We start from the raw sequence: 21,575 nt of genomic DNA, 5'->3' as shown, positions 1-21,575 counted from the left end.
ATCTCTCCCCAACTTGAACAACTTGTTGCAAATAAAAGAAAGTCATAGAAAGTGAAGAGTTTTAAAACTTGTTTTAGTGGAGTTTATTTCATTGCCAAGACATGATTTTCTTTGGGAAATAGTTTTGAGAAATGAGGTCTGTTTTCCTTTATTTTACTTCCCTATTTATTTGTCTTTGGTACTCCCTATGTTATCCTGGTAGGCTTAGAACTTGCTACATAGACTAGGCCTTTAATCCCAGCACTCCCAGAGGCAAAGGCAGGAGGATCTCTGTGAGTTGGAGGTTGGTCTGGTCTACATAGACAGTTCCAGGCCAGCCAGAGCTACATAGTGAGATCCTACCTTAAAATAGAACTAAACAAAGCAACCCCCTGCAGATTCAAGTGACTCCATCTCTTATAACACGTGACTCAGTCTTTATAACATTAAGGTCAATTATTTCTTTAGTGCATTTTATAATTTATGCTTTCACTAAAGGCTGACTAAACAAAGACCCTCCGAAGATAAGTAAGTTCCCTTGGTGATAGAGAGGCTATAGGAGAATCATGGAGTGTAGACTGTTAATGATGACATTCAAAACACACCCCTCCCCCATCCACTGAGACCAGGGTACAGTCCTTTCCCTGGGGGAGAGGAAGGGAAATGGCAAATAACCTCTCCCCTGGGATGGCATTGCATCAGTGTTTAAGAGGGTAAAGAACCCTTGTCAGGTGTGCCCTTTGTCTTACCAACTATCATTGATATTTAGGTTCTTTAGGCACCCCCACAGGGGTGCCAGGTTCTTGTGCCCCCAAAGAATTGAACAGAGGCCCACAGATGCCTCAGAAGTGGGCCAGATTATTGAGAAAATAATCTTCTTGGTGGTAGAGCATTTGCCTAGCGTGGCCCTAGGTTTAGTCACCAGTATTGTGTGTGTGTGTGTGTGTGTGTGTGTGTGTGTGTGTGTGTGTGTATGTATGTGTGTGTGTGAAACCCCTCAAAAACAAACCAAAAATCAAATGAGAGAGTGCGTGCATTTCTCATTTGTGGGAGCCCATTTTCAGGTTTCCTAGGGGCTTTACCCAGCAGGTCTGCATAGAGAGGATGATTGGACCACGGGCCTGAGTGCAGGTGTCTGAGATGGTCTGCACTTGGCTGTGCTTGCGGGGGGGGGGGGGGGGGTCTTTTGCTCCGTCCCTTGGCATTTCTATAAATACTCTAGGGCAGAGACAGTCTGGGCTGATGGAATAGGTTCCAGGCCCTCTCAAGGCTATCCTGTATTTTCTATCTGTTTATATCCACAATCTAAATCCTTCTAATATTTCCTGCTGCTCCTACTCAAGAGCACTCTGGGGAAATGTGGGGGTGGCGGGTAGCCCCCTCATTTTAGGGGGATGGCCAGTAGCTGAGCCACAGTAGGTCGGGTTACAAGGTAAGAAATGAACAAGTGCACAAGATTCACAAAAAGCCAATGTGTTGTGTGAAATCTGAGTTTTTCTGACTCCCAGGGGCAGCCTGGATGATCATTCAGGAACATTCTGTGTGGTTAAACGTGGAATCATTTTTGTGTGTGTGTATGTGTGAATTTGAATTGCACCTTTCCTGGGTGTACCCTGCTTGCAGCATCTGGGCTGAGCAGCACAGTTCCCCCAAGCCAGATGTCCACCAGGTGCTCACAGTTTGTAGAGTGGGCACAACCATTAAGGCAGCTGTGTCTGCAGGAGGCAAGAAAAGCAGAAGCCAGACAACGATGTGCAACAAGTTCGACTCTAAAGTCAGTACGGTTCCCATGGCTATTTCCAAATACCTGATGAAGGGCACATAAGGAAGAAAGAAGGGGGTTAATGTGGCTATAAAGTCTCGGCAGTGGGAACAAGAGCCTGTGGTTAGGGAGCAGAGAGAGAAATGCCCGTGCTCAGCTGGCAGACTGAGACCCTAGTCCATGGGGTGCTGCCTACATTCAGGGCAGGTCTCTGGCTGTCAATCAAACGTCTCTGGAAACGCCCTTGTGGACATGCTCCTAGCTGTTTGGCCTAGCTGTTTCTAAATCCAGTTAAGTTGATGGTAAAGATTAATCATCCCAAGGTCTAAGGAAGGCTGGGCCTGGAGAAATACTTCGACCTCTTCTTTTTTGCACATGAGTCTCAAAAGAGTCTTCCCCTGGTAATGACCCTGGATACATCTCTGTCCTGCTAACTTCCTTGAGGTTTAATCCTCCTCTGTTTAATTACCCTCTTGCTGCTTTGCAGCTGGTCACATTTACATTGTGGGTGGCACCTTATACTGAAGTACACTTTGGGTTGTTGGGGCGGCTGAGGGGCGGGGGCGGTGTTAAAGATTACCAACAAGCTTCTGATGGGGCCGTATTCTGGCTTGGTTGAAATGACGAGGAGCTGGCACACATGTATCTCATCCTTCTACCCCCATCCCATTATTTCTTCTCTAGACATGTGTCCCTTGGCTTGGCTTGGGGTGTTTCTTTGGGAGTCTTTGGAGTGACTGTGAGTTCACTGCAGGGAGATCACATTTCCACTCTCCGTGTACTGGTGGCTCTGAATTCCTGCCTCTCTCTGGTCCTCTTCCCTTGACTTCTGGACGGCCAGGCTTCCCCTCAGCAGTGTGGGAATTTTCCACTGCAAAGACTGGCTGTCACTGTTTCTTTCTAGAAGCCTGATTGACCTGAGCATTTCTGTGGCTGGTCACAGCCTTTCAACGGCTCACGGTCACTTTTGTCCCTCATCTTTGAGATGTTGAAAGTGCTTTGGCAACACAGTGAATTCTTTTCTTTTATTTCATCTTCTTTATAGTGGTCCCTATTCTTAGACTTGTACTATAGTATCTGAAATAGGATATGCTTGCAGGTTTATTATCATTATTATTATTAAATAGTGGTGCTTTGAGTTAAAAATCTAAGCTAATTGATATAGAGGAAATATATTGGTTCTCAGTTTTATTAATAAAATAATTTAAAAATGGAGTTTAGGGAAGCACAAGGACAATTTTATTAGAATTTACAAGAAAAAACCCCAGAGCAGGTAACTGTAAACTTCAGTTGCTGCCCAGAGAAGGAGGGATGGAAAAGAGAAGTAAAAAGGCCAGACCATTTAAGTTGGTAAGGGAGTTAGACACCTTGTAGACAGGCAGTCACAAGGCAGGGAGGGAACCTTGGCCTTGGCTCAAGACACTCCAAGACCAAGTTCTCAGCACACAGGAGATTTATTTACCCCAGAGGGACAGAGGGCAGGGATAAGAGACAAAAACAGGAGATAGAGAACGAGGGAGAAGGGAACAAGAGAGAGAGAGGCAGAAGGGTATTTGTCCCGGGGGTGGGGTGGGGTGAGGTAGACGAAGGACCGCCTCTGGATAGAGGAGACAGACATGGCACATGGGCAACTGGCAGTTTATAAAGGTACAAGGGAAAACCCTATGTTAGGATGAGGTGTTTAATTTTAATTGGGAATGTTAATTAAGTGAGCCAAAGAGGGCTTTTGATGGCTGGACTTCGATACTCTGACAGCTGGACCTTGGTAGTCAGCCTCAGGAGGAAGAAGTGTCTAAATAAGGGACTAGACCTTGGTGGGTAGCTTAGGAATGTAATCTAACTTTTTTTTTCTTAGCAAGGCAGAGGGTATGGAGGAGAAGGACAAAGTCTGCCAGAGCCATGTTTGCCATGATTAGGCAGGCTAGAGTCCCTTCATTTAGAAAGTAGGAGAAAGTAGGAAGCCAGGAATGTTGGGGGGAAAGCTGAAAATAAGAAAAACATTCTCAGGAAAGAGTCAGAAGGAAGTGAGTTGCAATTGCCTAATATGTAAATAAAGTGGGCAGACTTGGGACACTTACCTGGCTGTGACCCCTAAGCTTCTGCACCGGGATGGGGACTCTGGGAAGGAGAGTAGTATCACGTTAAAAGATGAATTATTCCACCTATCTCTTTAGCAATGCTTAGGGTGAGCAGACCTCCCTAGAACTGATCCCTTAGCCGGGGTTGACCCTTCCCAACTGGAATGTTATACCCAGGCCAGAGATTCTCTTCTCTTGGCCAGAAGCTTTATCTACACTAACAGAATTATCATTGGCTGATGTGAAGTCCGGGTAAGGATGACCAGTCTACATTAGTAGTAAAGACCAGAAGGGTGGATTCATCCTCATCAGTGAAGCTAGGCCAGGTTTCCTAATCACAACAGGGCCTAACTACCCCACAACAAAGGACTAGTGAACTTGTTTCATTGAAACATACATTGCCAGGGGGCCGTTGACTGTATCTTGCTACAGCTGGTGACCAAGCACCAGGACCTGTGAGTATATCTAAGGCAGAATATGTTTACTACTCTTTTCAGAAAGGCAGTGGAAGTAATATGCCCACCAAGGGGCATGTGTGAGCTCCGATCCAGAACCAGAATACTATTCTTAGCAGCCTGCAGGGGTTTTGTCCCTTTAGTAGAAACAAAAGCTACAGAAATGCAACACAATAAACCGGTCATCTGAACACACATGATAAGGACTTTTATTTATATTAAACACATGATATAATTCGATGCAACACAGGGGTAGTTATAGTACAAATGACAGAAGGAGTTATTTAAGCCATTGATTTAAGAGTGAATGGCTCCAAACTATTTGCATAGTTAGATTTCCAGGAATAAACTTTAATGTCCAGCAAATATGCAAATACAGAAACAACGAGACCCTATCAGTTTCTGAAGCATTCCCATGGGAAACAGGAAAGGCTGCAAATAATTCCATGATACAGATGTGCCTCTCAGTGGTAGATAAAAATGTGCTTGCCAATGTATTAGAAGGAACCTGGGAAGGGAGGAAGTCCTGAATACAATTATAAAACACAGTCCATGTCCAGGATAAAGCTTCCTTTTATACATAAATGGGCAAAAACAAAAATTAACAAGAACAACAAAATAAAATCCTTGTCATAAGCTTAAAGTCCCATTGCAGGAAAAGACTGCTGTGTACTGTGTGGTACTGGGTTCTACCTTACAGACCTTATGTTTTATTCTAATCCAAGACCAACTTTTTATAGTGTAAGTCATTTTTATTATATGTTATTTATTTTTTGCTAGTTAAAATTTACATATTCTCTCTCTCTCTCTCTCTCTCTCTCTCTCTCTCTCTCTCTCTCTCTCTCTCTCATTGCAGACACTGTGGGGGAGTGTCCAAGCCCTGAAAAAAATAAACCCTTGTTGACTTCACCTGGGTTGCTGAATAGGGAATATCAGAAGCCCCCACAATAGGTTTTTTACAAATGACCTTTGTGTTGACCTTGAAAATCGCCCATGTTATTTCAATGAGAGCGATGCATTTAGCACCTTCTACTAGAATTGAGATTCTTTTTACTTGTGTGCATGTGTCTGTGGGCATTGTAATAGTGGTAGTTACAGTTTTCTTCCTAGCTATACACAGCCGAGTGCTGGTAAGCAACTAGGCATTTGCAACCCACTAATTTGCGTAGTAAGTCCATGAAAAGTCTTGTATGGACTTTGTCTCATGGTTGCTATCAAGAGGGAAGAACACAAAAGGATTGTCACGTGGTTGCTTTCAAGGTCATACAATTCTGAGAATTTCCGATTTGTCAAGTATTTGCATCATCACAAATATTCTCTCTCTTTTCTTTCTATCAAAGAACTGAATGTTTCCTTGTCAACATTAAACACAGATTTTCCCATATGAACTCTCCAACTTTTAAACTCCATGATTCTGCATTGAGTTCTGAGATCGCTACTTCATGTTTCCTTCTGGAAACAGTCTAACCCTCAGCACTGATGCGTCAGAAAAGGCTCTCTGTAATCTCCACACACTTGGTTTGGTTTGGTTTTGAGACAGGGTCTCCCTATGTTGCTCTGGTTGACCTGGAACTCACTATGGAGAGCCACCTGCCTCTCCCTCCTCAGGGGTGACATTAAGGTCATGTACCACCATACCCAGCCATTTTTACATTAATTTTTTTCTAATTTTTATTTTTGACATGGTCTCTCTACATAGCCCTGGCTGTCCTGGACCTCACTATATAGATCAGGCTGGCCTCAAACTCATTAAGATCCACCTGCCTCTGCCTCCTGAGTGCTGAGATTAAAGTTATGATCCGCCACCTTTACATGTTTAAATATTGACTTTGAAATTTTTACCGTGGGAAAGAACTCACAGTGAGGTGGCTTCATAGAACCTTCTTGCTGCTCATAGGGGCTCCCTTGGCTTTGAGTATACATGGAGTCTTTACAAACGCCAGGCTGTGTATGGGTCTTCACTCACAGTGCTCATACGGGATTTGCTATTATCTATAAGGTTAAAAAAGTGGAATCGAATGCTGATGTTCTAAGAAGTTTTCATTGTGGGTCACAGACGTACATGCCTCTGTGTTCCCATCTAGAAGGAATTCTGTTCCATCTTGACTCATTCCTCCAAAGACAAAGCCTTACCTGATTACCAGCTGCCCAGAGACAAGGTGAGTAGCCTGATGTCCAGCCATCGCTCAGAATGGATGAGCAATCTTAGATGACAGGGCAGTACTGTTGCAGGCCTATGATCCTCCCTACATGGGAGACTGAGGCAGGAAGACTGAAAGTTCCAGGCTAGCCTGAGCTAAAGAGCAAGTTCACAGCTAGTCAGGGCAACCTTTTAGACTGCCTCAAATCAAAACGTTAGGAAAGGGTTGAGGGCTGTAGGTCAGAGGTAGCGTCACTTAGCATGTATGAGTCCTAGTATGACCCCCAGGACTGACTGTATATTATTATTTTGTGCATACTTCCCTGCTGAGCCATATCTCCAGCCCCATTACTCTCAGATTTTAATGTTTTCTTGTTCATATGCTTACGAGAGCCGCTCATAGTAACATTTATTTTTACATTTACCTTTTAGTGTGTAATATCAACCAGATGTTGGTCTGTATCAGGAGGTCTGGAGGAAACCAAGAGCTATAATTGCTGACTTCCTATTCTCTGTGGGAAGTTACTTTGTGTATTTGTTCTCAAAGTATCAGAATATTTAAAAAAATACTGGAAACAAGGATTTTATTTAGAAAAACATTTTTTCCTATTGAAAAGATTTTTTAAACAATGACTGTATTTTAAGCAGTATATTTAGTAAATAGATATTTTTAAAATTATGAAAAAGTACAAATGAAAGAAGACAGGGAAGGGGTGGGGGAGAGAGAAAGAATACTGACATTTCCTATTGGGGGAGGATAGACTTATTTTGTATTTACTATACCATCTAATTTATAGACAATAGCTGCATTAGAACAACAGAAGGTTGATTGAAACTTGGCATAGAAGCTGCCTGTCTAAAACATGTGTTATAATGATGCGTCACAAATTACTATATTCACTTCCTGACCTGCGGACCACAGGGTAGTCAGACTCGGAAGCTCTCAACTACTGGTGACAGACAGCCAACCGAGAACACTCGCTCTAACAGCCTTCAGAAGTTGAACCAAAGCTAAGTAGTCAAAATTCCTATGCTGTTGGCATCTCATTAATTCCCAAATGGTGAGATAGCCAAGCATGGGGCTGAGCGTCTGCCGGAAGTACAACAAAGAAAGGTTGATAACAAAGCATATGATCTGACCCCTGGGACAGATGGTACTTTCTGTTCCTGTGAGCTCTCTGGGGGAACCTTTGAGTTGTAGAGAGAACTTGATAAGTTCCCCAATAGAAGGACACTGGAGTCTACCTCCTCCCTTGGAAGACACTGGATGGGAAGGGAAGCAGGCATCAGACACTTACTTCCTCTCCTCCAGGACAGTGTAGCTCTCCTTTCTCAATGGAGAGATGCTTGGTACTCACAGACACCCACTGACATACAGGAATGACAGAGATGAAGTTTGCCTTCCAAATATCTCTGTTCTACCAGGATGCCCAGCTTGGCCAGGGTGTGGCTTAAGTGCAAGGGACTCCATGCAGCTCTGGAGGGTTAGGTTTAAGAACAAAGGCACTTTATTTTTGTATGAACTCTATTTACTAGGTTTTAGGGAGGTGGCCATTACTCTGCTGAAATGCCTCCCTTCTAAAGAGAATTTCTGACGTAGGGTAAAATCACATTTCTGAAGAGATAGGCAGTGCCAAGGAAGCTTTTGCACAGTGAATAAGCAAAGTGACACACCAGATAAAGTCCCAGAGGGGGATCTCATAGCACCGGCTCTCTGAACTGGAGAGACTATACCGATATGTTCTCTTCCTGGATCAATGAACAGTATGATTGACAGCACCCGCCACCTCCAAGACAATTTCCAGAGTGACATGTATAGAGATTCCCATTATTTAAACAGATGTAAACCTAATATGATTTTCTAGGGCTGGTACAAGCACTGGCTGTTGTCGTGTGGGTGTTAATCTGAGTGCTAACGTCGTTTGCTGTCACTGTTCTAGATAGCGTGCCTCAGAGGCATTCTGGTTGCACATAGCACGTTAATCAGTACTGCTTTCACCCTTCACCATTGGTAAAGATGTTTCTCGTTATTTATGGGTTCAATACATACTGCAAACATCTAGGCTCAGTTCTTAAGAACATTGTCCTATGGTGACTCTAACCCTGTGGCATCTCTTCGTCATCAAGTCTACGGCTCTCTCACTCCTCACTAAGGCTGGGCACCAGTGAGGCTGATTAGCAAGAGCGTGGCTGCTACTATATACCAAACATATCAGTCTCTTAAAAATCATCTCCAGAATTAATATATTCTTTGGTTTAATTTAATGTTAAATAAGCAAGCAAGACAAAGGAGGTCTGAGGAGAATGAGAAACAATTCAGATCCAAATGAGGAGTTTTCCTTTTTTTCTACTCATTCCTTCTATGTTTTCCCAACAGGAAGAAGTGATTTGTGGGTTGAGCTAGCCCTGGTCATGACTTCATGCTGTCTTCATGGATTAGAAAACTTGTCATAATAGCGTGTCCATCACTCTTCCAGACTACCAATGAAAACCTTTCAGTTATATAGTGAATAAGCAATGTGATAACTGCATCTTCCAAGTCCACACCAATGTAATGATAGAGCAGTAACAACTTCTCTCAGACTTCCCAGAAAGTCCTTTAGCACCTTTGAGTCGGCTCACCTCCACTGATGCCCAAAACAAGAAACACCTCTCCTGACAGCCATCCAAGGCTCTAAAACATCCTGGATGCCTTCTGGGCAGTGGGAAAGATGCGGCCTGAATTTGTCTTTTGATGTGTGTATGATACAGTGGAGTTTAAATCAAAATCTTTGAACACAGTCAGAATCTCTGAGCACCTTTTGTCACAGGAAGTCCCCAGTTCTCTGTGGCTGGTCCCAAACAGTTGGGGTTCTTCCATGGTCTTTTCTGAGGCGTATGAAGAGGAGGTTATCACACCTCTGAGCTGTCACTGTAGTGGTTCTGTGGGGGCATCATGGGCTTGCTGCTTCCAGAGCCCTGGGGAGCCTCCTTACCCTTGATATTCTTCTTCCGGCACAGGATGGCTGCAGCCACAGCCAGGCAGACGGTGAGCAGTCCCACAGCGATGCCTCCCAAGACAGTGACAAGGCTGACTTCAGAGCCGGGACTATTGAGCTCCCAGGGCAGGATGCCATCAGGAGGGATTCTTCCATGGGGGACCTGCCTCCTGTCACGGCGGTCCAGGGAGATATGTTGGAGATTTGTTCCCCGATTGTTCTCAGCACCTATTTCCCGTGCCAGTGAGGGTGCGCTCCTGATTGCTCTCTTCTTCCAGCTCTTGGTAGCTGCCAGGGGCTGCCCCTGATGCACCACAGAGTGGTACTGGTACTCCAGGCTCCTCTTGCCAATCCCTCGATGGCTGTTGTCCTTTGACTTGACGGTGTAGATGGTGTGTATATACCATTCTCGGCCCAAAGCAACCTAGAAAACACAACCCTAGGTGTTAGGAAACTCAGTTCTATGTAGACCCAACTCAGGACTATCCACAAGAGAAATCAGTGACAGAGGTTGTGATAAATAATAATTGTCTGTGAATTAATCTACACCATGGTCTTCAGTGACAGGCTTTGTATCAACCACCCCACTCCATAACACACTCTGTGTAACTCTCACTCCTCTTTATTTTGCAGTTTGGGGGCTCAATCTCAGGCCCTTATATACGCTAGACAAGCGCTGTATCTAATGTATATTGCCTTATGCCCTCAGACCATCCTGTACCACTCTTGGGTGATCATGTACTATATTTACAGCCACAGTAAACACTGTAAATTTTCTCTTGATCTCTCAGTCTACCTTACTAATTTAAAAAGCAGGTTAACAAGAACATACACAGTTGAGTGTTTTGCTGCTCTGTCTCTTTCAGTGCTAAAGGCAGAGCTGTAGCTCGAACCTGCTGAGCCCCAGTCTTTCCGCAGTTACTTATTTGCATGCAAAGTCATGGGGGTTGGGAAATCAGGTTTTTCTTAGTTTCTTTTGTGGGACAGAATCTGACTGTTTAGCCCTGGGGGGCCTGGAAGTATTCACTGTGTAGACCAGGCTGGCCTGAAACTGACGGAACTGATGGACCTGATCCCAGCCTCTGCTTCCTGAGTGCTGGGATAAAAGGTATGTGCCACCATGACCTGCTGGAAAATCAGTTTTTAAGCTTTTTTATGATAATTCTTTGCGGCATCCAAGATTTCTTGAAGTGAACTGTTTTGAGAGTTCAGAACGAAAATGGTAGAATACTTGTTTGAAAAGATTCAGAGGAAGAACAGGCTTTCTTAAGGTCCTTCCTTGGAGATGGCTCAGTTGGTCTGAGTTTGAGCCCCAGCACCTAAGTAAAACAGCAGGGCGTGGTGACCCACACTTGTGGTCCCCACACTAGGAAGACGGAAACTACTGGACTCTTAGGGATTGCTTGCTAGCCAGCCTGCCCTTGTTGGTGAGCTCCAGCACAGTGAGAGACTTGCCTGAAAAACAAGGTGGACAGTTCCTGAGAACCTAAAGTGTTCTCCGACCCCCACATTCATTTGTACACGTATGCACATGCACACACCTGTAATGTGGGCACATGTGCGCGCGCTCTCTCTTTCTTCCTCCCTCTAGCACCCCCAACACACACCCTCACACACACACTCTTTCCTCAGGGTGAGAAAGAGGAACACATCTCCCCTGTGTGTAGACAATCCTGTTTGTGTAATTCCCTGGTAAATATCCTAAAGAACACACTGGCCCATGGCACAGGCACATTCCTAGCTGTCGTACCCACGTCTGCCAACATCGTCGTGACTACCTGCAGCTCTCTACACCCTCCGTCTCTGGGTCAGGAATTTTGGTCTTGGTTTATGGAATCTTCAAGAGTGGAGATTTTACTTCCCATTCATGATTGCTCTTCTGACCCTATCAACTTATCTAAGACCATACTCCAAAAAGATGGATCATGAAAACACAGGAAGGAAGCTTTGACTAAGAAAAGTAAATTGCCCAACTGACAGACACATGTGATAAGCTGAAAAAGAGTCTTCATTATACATGCTTTTGGAAAAAAAAGATTTGTTTATTTTATGTGGATGGGTATTTTGCCTGCATGAATGTTTTTGTGCATGTTTTTACATGCACGAAGAGGACAGAAGAAGGCGTTGGATTCTCCAGAGCTGGAGTTATAGATGGTTGTGAGCCGATGTATGAGTGCTGGGAACTGACCCCAGGTCCTCTGCAAGAGTGGCCAGTGCTCTTAACCACTGAGCCCTCTCTCCAGCCACCAATAAGCAGTCTTATATTAATACATCAATAAGATAATAATAGGTAGAATTAGAATGCATTAATCACTCCCATTCTCCCCACACTATATGCACGACTGCTCTTATTCTCCTTTCTCTATGATACGCCTGAGACAGAATGTTAAGAACTTACCAGTTACATGGCTGCTGTAGGTATGTCTGGACCTACCTGAAAGAGTGGGGTTGAGTCAACTCTAAACCCGTCCGATCCAGGCTGATTCACTAAGAGAATGGCTTCAGGGTCATCCACTGCCAGCTTGGCATTAAACAAAACATCTCCAAAGCTGGTAGCTTGTGTCTCAGGCTGAGCCTTATCCTTGAAGCAAGAAGGAAGATGATTACTTCTGTAGCCAATGCCAAGTTTGCAGGGACAGAAAGTTCTCCTGTAACTTTGGGCAAGTACAAATCACCATAAAATGTCACTATGTAATTTAAATAAAATGATATTGTTTTAAAATACAAGGTAAGAAGGCTTATCCTTGACACCTGATACAGTTCATTTGGTCAAAGCACTTACCACGATTTTAAATCTGTGTAAGAGTGAGGGAGAATCAGCCAGGCAGCCGTATTCTGAATTCTCTGGGCTGTACTTTGGCACATAGCCATCATCCCCTGTACATAAGAACACCTTTTCAATGCTGCAGTAAAAGGAGTCACCAAGGTTCTGGACAGGATCCACCATGACACGACCATAAATCATGTCCCCTGAAACAGAGACGGAAATGGAATTCTGCTGTATGTGGTGACACTACCAGCTATAATGATAACAATGACAGATTATTTCCTTTGCTCCCTAAACGGTCACTGGACACGAAAGCTCTCTCTGTGTTAGTCCCAGGATCCTGTCTATTCCCCGAAACTCAGATTAGAGCGCCTATAGACTGAGCACAGAAAAGCAAGGCATGTGGAGCCCCTGATTCTCAAACCTGTGTGGCAGTAATCGGAAGGTCTGAACTATAACTTGATATTGTAACACCCCTTTGTGGTCAAATTCCGGTTTACATGAGTTAATTAGTTGGTGATATGTGGACTAATACAACACAAAAGAACACTAAGAAAGAAAGAATAAGTATTGATTCAATGTTGATACTTACAAGTATCAATAAGAAGCCTAATTCAGTTCATTTGCTTTTGAAGGTGGATTTACCAAAACCCCTGACATTGCATCTACATCTCAATGGCTGCTGCTGCAGCCCCTGGGAACACTACATACTTTGCTAGGAGCTGAGCATATAGCATCAAACAAGGGAGGCACAGTCTTTACCTATGAGGTATTGCTCACACAGTTCAGAGAGCTCAACTTAAGAAAATTAAAAAAGAATTTTGAAAACAAATGAACACAAAACCCAGACTGCCCCAAAAGTCACTTGGGAAATGGAAATGGAGGAATATTTCCTGGAATGTAAAAACCATTCAGTATCACATACCAAATTCAGTCATTCTTCAAGTAAGTAAAAATGAGAAAGACTCATATCTATTATGTCAAAGAGGCTATAGGCTTCCCTGTGGAAATTTTAATAAATCAAAGTACCACAGACACACAGGACATGCAGAACATCACAGACACACAGGACATCACAGACACACAGGACATCACAGACACACAGGACATCACAGACACAGGACAACAGGACATCACAGACACACAGGACATGCAGAACATCACAGACACACAGGACATCACAGACACACAGGACATCAGGACATCACAGTCACACAGGACATCAGGACATCACAGACACAGGACATCACAGACACACAGAACATCACAGACACACAGGACATCACAGACACACAGGACATCACAGACACACAGGACATCACAGTCACACAGGACATCACAGACACAGGACAACAGAACATCACAGACACACAGGACATCACAGACACACAGGTCATCACAGACACACAGAACATCACAGACACACAGGACATCACAGACACACAGGACATCAGGACATCAATCACAGACACACAGGACATCACAGACACAGGACATCACAGACACACAGGACATCACAGACACAGGACATCACAGACACACAGGACATCAGGACATCACAGACACACAGGACATCAGGACATCACAGACACACAGGACATCACAGACACACAGGACATCAGGACATCACAGACACACAGGACATCACAGACACACAGGACATCAGGACATCACAGACACTCAGGACATCAGGACATCACAGACACACAGGACATCACAGACACACAGGACATCACAGACACACAGGACATCACAGACACAGGACAACAGAACCATCATCTCATCTGGCAAGTGTTACCTTCTGCAAAAGCAACGTCACTCTCTTGCCCAAATCCCATGGATCCATCAGACAACCAGAGGCTCTTCTTAGACAGCAAGTACATGTGAGTGTTCAGACTAAACTCGGCTGCCACTGGGTCACTGACCTAAAGCCAGAGAGGAAATCTTATATGTATCAGCAGCTCTGATGTACACAAGCACACAGCCACTGCTCAAAGGCACACTATCATCACACACTGCCATGAAGAACCCGTCCTGGAAATGCTGTTGTCCATCCAAAGTAGCTTAAGGAGCTATCATTCTGATGTTGCTACTGAGAAATAAAACTGGTGGTGTTAAACCATCTCTTCCCTTTGAGTGAGAGAAAGTGGCGTCACTTGCACGTGTATCTACAGGTTGATCAGGGCACTTATGTAAAGTATTTGTAAGTATCGCGGTCAGCAAGAGGCTAACAGTATAAGTTCTTGGACCGAGGCTGGTATTCAATTTTTACAAATACCTATGGCCAGTTATGTATCAAGAGGTAGATTCTCATATTCCTTGAAGACTGAGAACAAGATGAAGTATAGAATTGTACAGAAAATCGTCACACCTCCAAGACAGCACATTGCAGGAGAAGAAAGATCAGATAACAGCTAAGTAGCTCCTCCATGAACAATGGTCTTTGTGTTGGAAATAACAACAGACAAAAGAGAATTCCTTTCTCCTTTGCTCTCCCGGCTCCTTTCTGTTCAACTTCCTTTTCTCTCAGCATTCAAGAATTAAAGGTCACCCACTTGTGGAAACACGTGTACTGATTAAAGAAAATCCTGACTTTGAACAAAGTGGGTCCCATTTGGATAGCTCTGTGATACACACCTGCTGGAATCGAATGTCAAGGTCGAAGATGACAGGTTCTCTGGGGTTGCAGGTGACAGGCAGATGGTACTCCAGGTTGGGTGGGGTAGTGCAGGGCACCAACTTTACCGTGTAAGTGCCTGAGTAGTCCCGGACCTTTGAGGGGGAGAGAAGGGATTTTCACTTTGAAATGTGTAGTGTCATCAAGGCAGCAGAGAAAGGTCTTGGTTCCACTTACTGCAAAGTCTGACACAAAGCTCCATTGCTGGACCGGCTGATTATAGGTTGGTTCACTCCGTATGAGGCGGAGGGAAAAAGTGAGGCCTGGGTGGTCAGCAGACATGATCACGGAGCTGGTAAAGGAGGCTGGAAAAATACCAAGAGAGACAATGGTTTAGAGGCTAAATTGAAAAGTCCACAATTGGTAGTTTTCAAAGTAACATGTCACCTGGTGTTGAATTCTATCTTATAAGCCTTCAAGGTTGGTATGTTTATCTGCATTTCAAAAAAAATCCTGGGCAGAGAGTGACTATGGGACTCTCCAAAGGCACCCAGATAGGTTGTGAGACTTTGGACTCCTCATTTGCTGTCTTTCTGATCTATATAGTTTGGCCAAAAGGTAGGTGCTCAGGGCTTCTCCAGGGAGTCTGTGCAGGGCAACCCAGGCTGAGTGAATGCTGGAATAGCACACCAAAGCCATGAGCTGAACTTAAGACATTCCATTAGCAAAGCCAACTGATGAATGAACTCCAATTCTAATTAGATTGCTTGCACTGGAGCTAATCACAGATCCAGTTCATTAGAGTGGGCACTTGGAAGAGACAACAACATCCAGGAAATCCTCGCTCTCCAGAACTTATCCTCACAATGAGGCCATATGATCCCTTTTGGCTCTATGTTTCTTACAGCTTAATCTACTTAAAAAATTACAACGGGCTCTCTTTTCTTCTTGAACATACAGCTGTTTTCTCCTTCCTTAGAGCTGGTGCCCAGAAAAAGAATGGCTGTGAAGACAGCCAGGGAATGCTTCCTCTTTCAACACCACAGAAGTGGCATTGCAGTGACCCGGGAAACCAACCGGGCAATGTGGAAAGTCACAGAAAAAATGAGTGATTTCTAATGAAACAGCCTTTGTAAAGCAAACAAATATGAGCTTATTGACAGATGTCTTATCAATATTCAAAGCACAGCCAGTTACTGCTTAGCCAGGCTCTACCAATTGCAGTTAACATGTCTGAAGCTTGAGTATGAAGCAAAATGCCTCTTCTGCCTCCATTCATAAGTTTCTCACACACCTAGAAAAAAAACTGGTGGTGTCAAACCATGAGCAGAAAAGTGCCAGCAGAATAAGGTAACTGAAATGAGGTTTTTGTGTCACAGACACAAAGCGCAGAAAAGAACAGTTACTCAGTGTGTTTTATCGAAGGAAACTTCTCATTGAAATATTCCCAGTGAGGCTTTGTTTTATACATATTCAGGGATGTCACATTTTCTCTGAAAGTTTACATAGTGATCGTTTTCCAATAGAGTAAGATATAGGTGAATGATGACTGAACATGAAGGACATAATTACACATACTGAACTCATGTGAAATGAAGAGCCTGGAAGCATGTTGAGACGTGTGTGCACATGAAGATGTGCGTGTAGTTCTGTGGGAGGTGGCTGTTCACGGACAACAGGGCTTACCAGGGTGTGACAGCACAAACAGGCCATGGAACTGGGCCTCTGTCTTGAAGTTCACAGCCAGGCGTCCCTCCTCACCAATGCGCATGCTGGTTGGATACAGAGAACCTATAGAGAAGTACATGAGGGTAAAACTATAGGTGGCCAGAGACCCTAATGTATAGATTCTTTTCTGACCCACTGGGCCTAATGTACAGATTCTTAAGAAAAAGTCTTTAAACTTTCTATGAGCAGATAATATCAGTTGAATTCTAGATAATAATAATAGTAATAATAATAACAACAACAATAAAAAAGTGGTGCAAGTTTCTTTCTTTTATAAGGATAATGGGGGGGGCAAAATGAATTAAGTAATAACAATAAAATATACAGATGGCTATAATGCTTTTTTTTTCAGTTTTAGTTTATAAAAACAAAGCTGTAATTTGAGAGAAATGACAAACAAATGACCTTGTTGAAATTGTAGAGATTAAAACAGGTAAGTGGGAACTGGTTTGAGTTCCCCAGAACAACTGCAAAATTTATGTGTTTAAAGAAAACTCTGATGATTCTCCACCACCACCACCACCACCACCACCACCACCACCACCACCACCCTTGCCAAATTAATAAGCTGACAAAAATCAGCTCAGGATTTCAAATACTTCTCCAACACTGAAGAGCTAGAGGTAGGAGAGAGAATTTGAGGCCAGCTTGAGCTACACAGTGAATTCCAGGTCAGCCTGGTAACATTCTCCCAACCCCTGCCTCCACCTAAAAGAGAGAGCAGGGGAGGCACTAATTTTAAATGTATCTTCTAAGATGAGATGTGGAGTTAAAACTCTTGACACAATCTGGATTGGTTATCTAGGGGGTCACTGCACTTTTCCTCACAGCATGAAGGGAATTTTAATCTGTCCTGTATGATGGAATTATACTTCAGATGTGCTATTGACTTCTACTGTCTCCCTGGCTGGGAAAATGTCATGTTGGTGTGATGTAGATGTTCATAGACTCAGCAGAGTAAAGTGAGTCTGAAAAAAACAAACAAATAAACAAAAAAACAACTCACTGCTGTGAGATGTTCTGTATGTCAAATGTGTTGCTCTGATTGGTTAATAAATAAAATACTGATTGGCCAGTAGCCAGGCAGGAAGTATAGGTGGGACTAACAGAGAGGAGAATTGAGAGAACAGGAAGGCAGAGAGAAGAGACACTTCCACCATGACAAGGAAGATGTAAGATACCAGTAAGCCACGAGCCACGTGGCAAAGTATAGATTAATAGAAATGGGTTAATTTAAGATATATGAACAGTTAACAAAAAGCCTGAGCCATTAGGCCAAACAGTTTAAATAATATAAGCATCTGTGTGTTTATTTTATAAGTGGGCTGTCGGACTTCCGGGGCTTGGTGGGACCCGGAGAGAAAACTCTCCAGCTACAACTCAGAAGTTCTGTTCGTGGGTCAGCTTGACACTGTTGGGTTTTGCTTGCTTTTGCTTATGGCCTATCATTATCATTATTATTATTATTATTATTATTATTATTATTATTATTATTATTTTGAGAGCCCATCATATTACATGGCTCAGGCTGTCCTCAGACACACAGCAGCCCTCCTGCTTCATCCTCTGAGGTGCTGGGATTATAAATACAAGCCATGTGCCCAGATAAGTTTCTGGACTTTACAATGCCCACGTGGGGACTGACAGATCTGCAGATGCTCACGGGGGTGGGGGTGGGGGTGGGGTGGGGTAGGGTGGGGGTGTACCATCAGGAGCTCTCCTCACCGGTGTTGTAAGACATTTGCCTAAGGTAACACAGAATGATAGAGTTTCAAATCAGAAGGCAATGGAAGCCGTGTGTACCTTCATAGGAAATTCCCCCCCCCACACACACATTTAAGCAATGTGCTTGAGATGACACAGGTTACAATCAATTAATTGTAGTGTCAGCATTAGAATCCAGGACAGGGTTTATCATCAGACTTTAATGGATCCTCTCATTTCAGAAGCAAAATGTGCAACTTTACCCCTTGATTTTATTCTCAATTTTCAACTGGAATCTCTCTATCTGGTAAAGGCCAGGAAGCTATATGGATTGTTTTATGTAAAATATAAGCAATTAGTCACTTAAAATAGACAGAGTGGAGTATACCTGAAATAAAGAAGTTGAATTTCATAGTCACACATCATACAAAGTTTGAGGCATTGATATGATTTTGTTAAACAAGAGCTTTCTATGACAAAGGTTAAAAAAGTCGCATTATTAGCGATTATAAATATAAAATGTATTAAAGGTGCTCCCATTATTTTTACCTGTAATAAAAACAAAATTATCTTCCTTGCTTTAGGAATCACAGCAACCCACCTTGGAGTTCAGCTTCCGGCGGGCTACCGATCCCATGGTTCCACAAGATGGCAGTGTCGTACACAAATGTGAGCCGGAGTTCCGACTTCAAGTCGAAATGCTGCCAGCCTCCCACCCCCACGGGGGAATGGAACACGTAGGAAACGTACAGAGGAACTCGAAGGGTCACGTAGGACTGCACGAGGTTTAGGACCTAAGACAATGAAATCATCCCCGTCAGTGTTAACCAAACCAGACCAAGTCTGCGGAATTTCACAGCACTGTGTTTTCCTCACTTCACACACAATGTCACCATTGTCATCGGCACGGGGATGTTCACCATTTCCAGCAATACATAACGGCAACTTTATGAAGGCAGTCTCATGCACATAATTCACCCACTTAAGTGGATAAGTCAATAGTTTTTTGATGTATCCAAGGAACCATGCAACCACCACCACAATCAACTTTAGGAAGTGTTCATGGCATCCACAGGAATCTAGCACCCAGGAGAAGTCACCCTCCTCATGGTGACTGCTAATCCATGCCCTGTATTTGCCTCCTCTGAGCACATAGAAATGGATCTTGTCAGTTGCTCTTCTTTCGATGCGTTACTGCCTTTTATTGAGGGATAACAGCCTAATATATAGATATATTCTTTTTTATTGATCCTCAGAGGAATGGTGTGAGTTTGGAACTATTATGCAAAATGCATCTCTGAACTATTTTTTAATCATATAGAGGAAGTTAGGGTGAACATAAAGATGTAAAAAATACACATGTTTAGCAATGGCATGGTGCAGTTATGATATTTCAAAACAAATGAACTGTCTTTGAATTTTATATTTTCTTTCTTCTGGTTTTCAACAGTGGGGTAAGGGAGGTCAAGAGAACAAATTAATACGTATCAAGAATCTACCAAATTTCAGACAATGTGTTGGTTACTAATGAAAGCTATTTAGTATTTTCATTCTCATAATTGTATGTATGCAAGGTGGTTTGATGGATGGATGGATAATGGCTAGAAAGCAAAGAGGTAGAAAATTGAAGACTCAGAGAAATTAGGCAAGTTCATCAGAATTTTTGAAAACTTATTCTTATTTTATGTGCATGAGTGTTTTGCCTGCATGTATGTATGTATGTGTACCACATGGTACATGCCTGGTGCCCACAGATGTCAGAAGAAAGCATCAAATACCCTGGAACTTGAGCTACAGACAGTTGTGAGCCACCATGTGGGTGTTGTGAACTAAAGCCTGCAGGAGCAGCCAGTGCTCTTAACCACTGAGCCATCTCTCCATGCCCTACCCCCTCATCAGAAGTCTCTGAACCTGAGTGGCCTGTGGAAATTGGAATCTAGATTCTAAGCCCCTGTTCATCTCTCCCACACTTTATGAGATTCTATACAATGCGGAGCAATCCTAAGACCACCTAACTTACTGCATTTTAATTTCCAAGTGTGCTAAGGACCAGTACAGCAATCACATCTCCTCTCTGTGCAAGAGGAAATGTTAAGCTGACTCTTCTTGGAAGTTCCAAGCAGGCTTTTGGAACTGGTCTCCTACAAAGAATTGACATAGGGACTAGACATGTATTTCACTCATGAGAACTATGCAATGATATGTCACACTATCATGGGGTTAAGAGCGAAGTCTTCAAGTCACACACACACACACACACACACACACACACACACACACACACACGACAATCCAGATCAATAACGAAAACACATGTAACAAGAAAGACCCACCTACCAGATGAGCAACTTGTTTGGTTCTCACCTGTGGGAAGCAGACACACCCTGCTCCCTGATAAGTCAGTACCTTGTAACTTGAATGCTTTGAGACGCATTTCCCAAGAGCAGCCATAATGACTACCACTGAACAATGAGTTCTGAAGGGCAGTTAACACTCTGGCTACCTGGGAAAGTGACTTGTTCAACCAATATGGCACTGGTGATTAAGATTCATATTTCATTCTGTGACTTTAATAATCCATCAGCTAAAACATTAGGCTTTAGGCATGGACTTTCAATTTTAAAAATGTAGCTTTATGTTTACCAATATTGACATACTGGCCATCAAATGTTATGTGAAGTGCTGTTCAGAAGGGAATATTTAGCATTTACTCTCAATAAGATAATTGGAATGTAGCATTCTGAATGGTTCTCATTTGATTTTGTTCAACTTACTATGTAGCCTACTGGCAATCCTCCTGCCTCAGCCTCCTGAGTGTTGTGATAACAGGTGTGAGTCTCCACACCTGGCTTTATTTTGTTTAATTCTCAATGTGGTGATTTTTGAACATAGGACCTACCCAAGTCTTGTACATCTTTTTTTTCATATTTAAGGCCAGGTTTTCCTGACTATTTAGGATCTCTGCCTGGAGGGGACAGAGCTGAAATGGAACCTACTTCAATCATCCAGTCACCTGCCTGTTTCTTCAACCAAAAACTGCAATGCAACCGTAATTTCCGATGCCACTTTCCAGAGCATTCCATTTCTTTTAACCTTTACCTCAGGACCTTTAAAGGTATAAATCATCATCTGAGGCCCAATTACTGAACTGACATGCCCTTAGTGACATTTAAAGTTAATTAACAAAGGCAAACAACAATTTTAAGATTATATTTAAAGGGAGCAAATATCTTGGAGAAAGTAACACATTGTCAAATTTATATTATGCTACCGAGTGCCAAGCATATATGTGGAGAAGATATTGTTCACCTAAGGGCCTGAGACAGGGGGTTACTTTTTATGGGAGATGGGTAGAGGCGGGGATGAA

At 43.2% G+C, this 21,575-nt stretch overlaps 1 protein-coding gene across 1 annotated transcript in view; it reads right to left on the bottom strand.

The window, feature by feature from the left end:
* Window positions 1-4,461: 4,461 nt before the first annotated feature.
* LOC131912882 (FRAS1-related extracellular matrix protein 2-like) overlaps window positions 4,462-21,575 on the bottom strand; it is a 33,727-nt gene continuing 16,613 nt past the window's right edge. Inside the window, exons 8-15 of the mRNA XM_059265141.1 lie at window positions 18,810-19,002; window positions 16,463-16,567; window positions 15,014-15,141; window positions 14,797-14,931; window positions 13,958-14,084; window positions 12,175-12,362; window positions 11,827-11,973; window positions 4,462-9,816 (exon numbers count right to left, since the gene is read on the bottom strand). Coding sequence (XP_059121124.1) covers window positions 9,307-9,816; window positions 11,827-11,973; window positions 12,175-12,362; window positions 13,958-14,084; window positions 14,797-14,931; window positions 15,014-15,141; window positions 16,463-16,567; window positions 18,810-19,002 — 1,533 coding nt within the window. The 3' untranslated portion in view covers window positions 4,462-9,306. The remainder of the gene's footprint in view (window positions 9,817-11,826; window positions 11,974-12,174; window positions 12,363-13,957; window positions 14,085-14,796; window positions 14,932-15,013; window positions 15,142-16,462; window positions 16,568-18,809; window positions 19,003-21,575) is intronic.

The sequence above is a fragment of the Peromyscus eremicus genome, chromosome 6, assembly GCF_949786415.1.
Source record: "Peromyscus eremicus chromosome 6, PerEre_H2_v1, whole genome shotgun sequence".
NCBI lineage: Eukaryota > Metazoa > Chordata > Mammalia > Rodentia > Cricetidae > Peromyscus > Peromyscus eremicus.
This window is presented reverse-complemented; position numbering and strand designations above follow the sequence as displayed.